General features: G+C 32.7%; 1 protein-coding gene across 1 annotated transcript; it reads left to right on the top strand.

Moving 5' to 3' along the window:
- Positions 1-6: 6 nt before the first annotated feature.
- LOC111692944 (lysosomal alpha-mannosidase-like) lies at positions 7-3,646 on the top strand (the record flags this gene model as incomplete). Its single annotated transcript, XM_023457078.1, has 3 exons — positions 7-74; positions 3,064-3,278; positions 3,447-3,646. Coding segments are annotated over exons 2-3 (385 nt in total), but the record flags the coding sequence as incomplete, so codon positions are not given.
- Positions 3,647-3,847: the final 201 nt, after the last annotated feature.

Here is a 3,847-nt window from a genome sequence, read left to right on the forward strand (position 1 = left end):
CTTATTGGTCAGGATATTACACATCCAGACCCACTGTTAAACGGTTTGAGCGCAGCGGCAATAATATATTACAGGTAAACGGGAAATTGTACAGGGTGTTCCAATTAAATCTTCCCACTTGGAAAATATAGGAATTAAAGGAAAACAAAAAAAAATCTGAGATACGTCGATTTTCTTTTCAAGAGGGACACGTGATGGCGTAAGTTTTGGTCTCTTGGAAGCAACCCCTAAGGTAGGGGGGGTAAAATACCATTAAACTTTGAATGGCTCCCTGTGTCGAATGACATCTCATTTTAAAGCTTTTTCAATTCTGCTCATGATAACATATTACTTTTTAAATTTAGGTTTGGATATACATTAAGATCATCACTTAAAGAATAAGACAAAATATCAATGAATGAAAGAATTTTATTTTATTATCCATCGTCTGTTAAAATTAAGGCAGTCAAACATGTAACACCCTGTATATCTAAAAACTGGTCAGCAAAGAACTCATCAAAATTATAAAACGCTTTTCTCTTAAGATATTTTCTAATTCTGGCCTTAAAACAGTCTGAATTTAGTGATCGAATCTCAGATAGAAGTCTATTAAAGAATTTAATCTATTCTGATTATTTTTTATATAAACGAGGCATTCAAGTATGTAAACTGACGGCATTGTAAGAATATTTAGCAGTTTGAAGTGCTCTCGACAATCATCTCTCATCTTCCAGCTATAATTCTAATACATTTACGTTGTAAACCAAAAATTTTCTCAGTTCAAAATTGTATAAGTCGCGGTAGCGTGAAAAGTACCATAATATGCAGACATGAGTACAGGCTTAGAGACTACACGATCCAAATTACGCAATAGGAAAATATTCTTAGATAAACGTGCGGATAAATCATTGACATGTTTTCCCAACACAATATAGTGTCAAGGTGAACTCCAAGAAATTTAATGCTATTTGAGTTATCACAAGTATTGATAGGGCGAAGTGTATAAAGCAAAGATTGAGTTTTGTCAACATTTAAGTTCAATCTATTAGTAATAAACCAGTTCTTTATCAGCGGCAGTGCATCCACTGAATCCTCTGTGAGTTTAGTTAAGTTATTATTTGACTTTAAAGTGGTTCATTATCGGCAAATAAAATAAAATCAGTAGTTATATCACAATTTGGTAAATCATCAATATAGATAAAAAATAGAATAAGGCGCAATACTGAGCCTTGGGGAACTCCACGAACTATTTCCGTTAGGTGTGAAGAACAAAAATTATAAAAAACATACTGAGTTCTGTTCGATAGATAAGACTCAATAAGGGACACGCTATTGTCATCAAAATTGTAAAATTTTAGTTTATTTAAGAGAATTCTGTGGGACACACAGTCAAATGCCTTAGTCAAATCGTAAAAATTTCCACTGACAACATTGTTTGATTCGAAATTGTTTAAAATAATTGTAGTCAACTGGTTAATAGCTAAAGTTGTTGACCTTTTGTTCCTAAAACCGTATTGACTAGAATGGAATAAATTATTGTTTTCAAAATACTCTGCAATTTGCATNTCCAATGTGTCAGAGCCAACTTCGACCACGTTTTTATTTGAACGCTCGTTATAACAATATTACGCCCTGATCTGTAATAGGTCTGTAGTTTATTATGCTATAATTGTTACTGACACTGAAGCGAGAATAAATAATTAAAATGAATACCGGCATGATCTGATAACTTTATGTCTATTGCGGTTGCCATAAAATTAGTATTAATGATGGTAAAAATATTGTCTAAGCAGGAGTATTTTCTTGTGTTCTGAAATATAACTTGTTTCAAACCGAAAGATAGAAATGTATTGTTGAGAAGAACCGTGTTTTTCTCTATTGTATTAAATTTAACATTGAAATCGCCTGTCACTAGAATAATTTTATTAAGATTGAGTCTGCTTAAGGTGGCCATATCCCTGGCCGAGAAATAGTCAAATCTCTGGCGTTTTTAGGTACTGAAATCTTGAGAAGTAAAACATATAGAACAAAAGTAAGCACAAAAATAAAATCCTTGATGTTCCGTTTATTCATTGTTACTATTTAAATTTACTCAAATAAAATAATAACTAAAAAAAGCGTTTGTAAAACATGCGTTTGCTGTTATCCTAACCCCACTTTTTAAGAATTATTTTCACGTACTTACAAATAAACGTAAACAATTTTATATGTAGGACTAAGCAAGTAAATGTTATAAGAATATTTACATGTGGAATTGTTTATAAACAAAAAAGTATTTTCGTAGATTTCAGTACCAAAAACCTTGATTGTTTTTTGCGCCTGTTCATTCGTTTTACTGTGGCGTCTTTGAAAATACCCAGATGGCGTGACATAACATTCCATTATTTGATAAGCTTTAGATTATTCAATTATTAAATGTTTGAAATTATTTGTCTTTGTGGAAAACACTATTTAAAGAATATGGCGCCCTTAATAGCAAATTCGGTTTTTCTAAGTATACGTTAAGGTCACCCTTAAGAGACCTGTATATGGTTATTATAATAAAACCATTATATTCAACACTCGCCGTCTCAAACAGGCATTCCTCACACACTCATCCTTAAAAGAGGAGCTCCGTTGGCGAATTGTTGAAGAATGTCGTTAGATAACGCCCGAAATCCTTCGAAATGTTCGTTAGGAAGTGGAGCAAAGATTATATTGTTGTATGAAAGCGGAGGGAAACCAATTTGAACATTTAATAAAATAACATACTTTCCATTCATTAATATTTTGTCTCATTCTTTAAGTGATGATTATATTGTCATGTCCAAACCAAAATTCGAAAAGTTGTTTGTCGTGAGCAGAATTGAAAAAGCTTTAAATTGAGGGTGCCATTTAAAGTTTAAGAATATTTTATGCTCCTGTCTCAGGCGTAGCCTCCAAGACACCAATATTTACGCCATCACGTGTCCTCCTTGAAAAGAAAATCTACATGTCTCAGGTATTTTATTCTTTTATTTTAATTCTGATATTTTCCAGATGGGAAGTTTTAATTGGAACACCTTGTATATTCTGAAAAGTAAATGAATCTATTTGGTCCTTTAGGTTTCTGAACACCTCAATGCTTTTTCAAAAATGAGGAATCTGGAGAATGAAAATAAATATGAAGAGAACGTTAGATCATTAAGGGAAGTTATGGGTACTATGCAACACCACGATGCTATCACTGGCACTGAGAAAGAACATGTTGCTGCAGACTATACCAGGATGTTGACGAAAGCTATTAGGGAAACCGAGAGCCATTTAGGAAAAGTATTGGGGTACAAATATAGTCACCGGGATATAACACACTTTTTACTTAATATCTAATATCTTTTCTATCGTTCTTATTTAAAACGTCCTTATTGGTGTTATTATTTTGTAAAAAAGTCCCAAAAAGTTTTATTTTCCAGTAATAATAATAGGTAATAATGTGAAATATCTTTCAGAAATCTGTTGAAAAAAGATGATGTGACTGACGACATAACGTTGCCGGTTTCGTCTTGCCTGCTTGCAAACATTAGTTCTTGTGAAAATGCGCTTAAGGACAAGTATATGGTGACGGTGTATAATCCACTTTCTAGATATGTGACGTATTACGTTCGTCTACCAGCTAAAAACGGCGCATACAATATAACTGGACCAGATGGTAACTATTACTATAATTCTTTATGAAATATATTTTTCTCGTGCAAAATAAGGCACGTATTATCTGCATTGGATCATTCGCTGCTGTATTTGAAATTCTTGTAAAGGTTGAAATGAAATTATTATTGCTGATGTTTGGATTTAACATACGAGGTCTGTTCACAAAATAACTGAACTTTATTGGCCCTTCAAAGTACTCCCC

The sequence above is a fragment of the Anoplophora glabripennis genome, unplaced genomic scaffold (genome assembly GCF_000390285.2).
Source record: "Anoplophora glabripennis isolate ALB-LARVAE unplaced genomic scaffold, Agla_2.0 scaffold5319, whole genome shotgun sequence".
NCBI lineage: Eukaryota > Metazoa > Arthropoda > Insecta > Coleoptera > Cerambycidae > Anoplophora > Anoplophora glabripennis.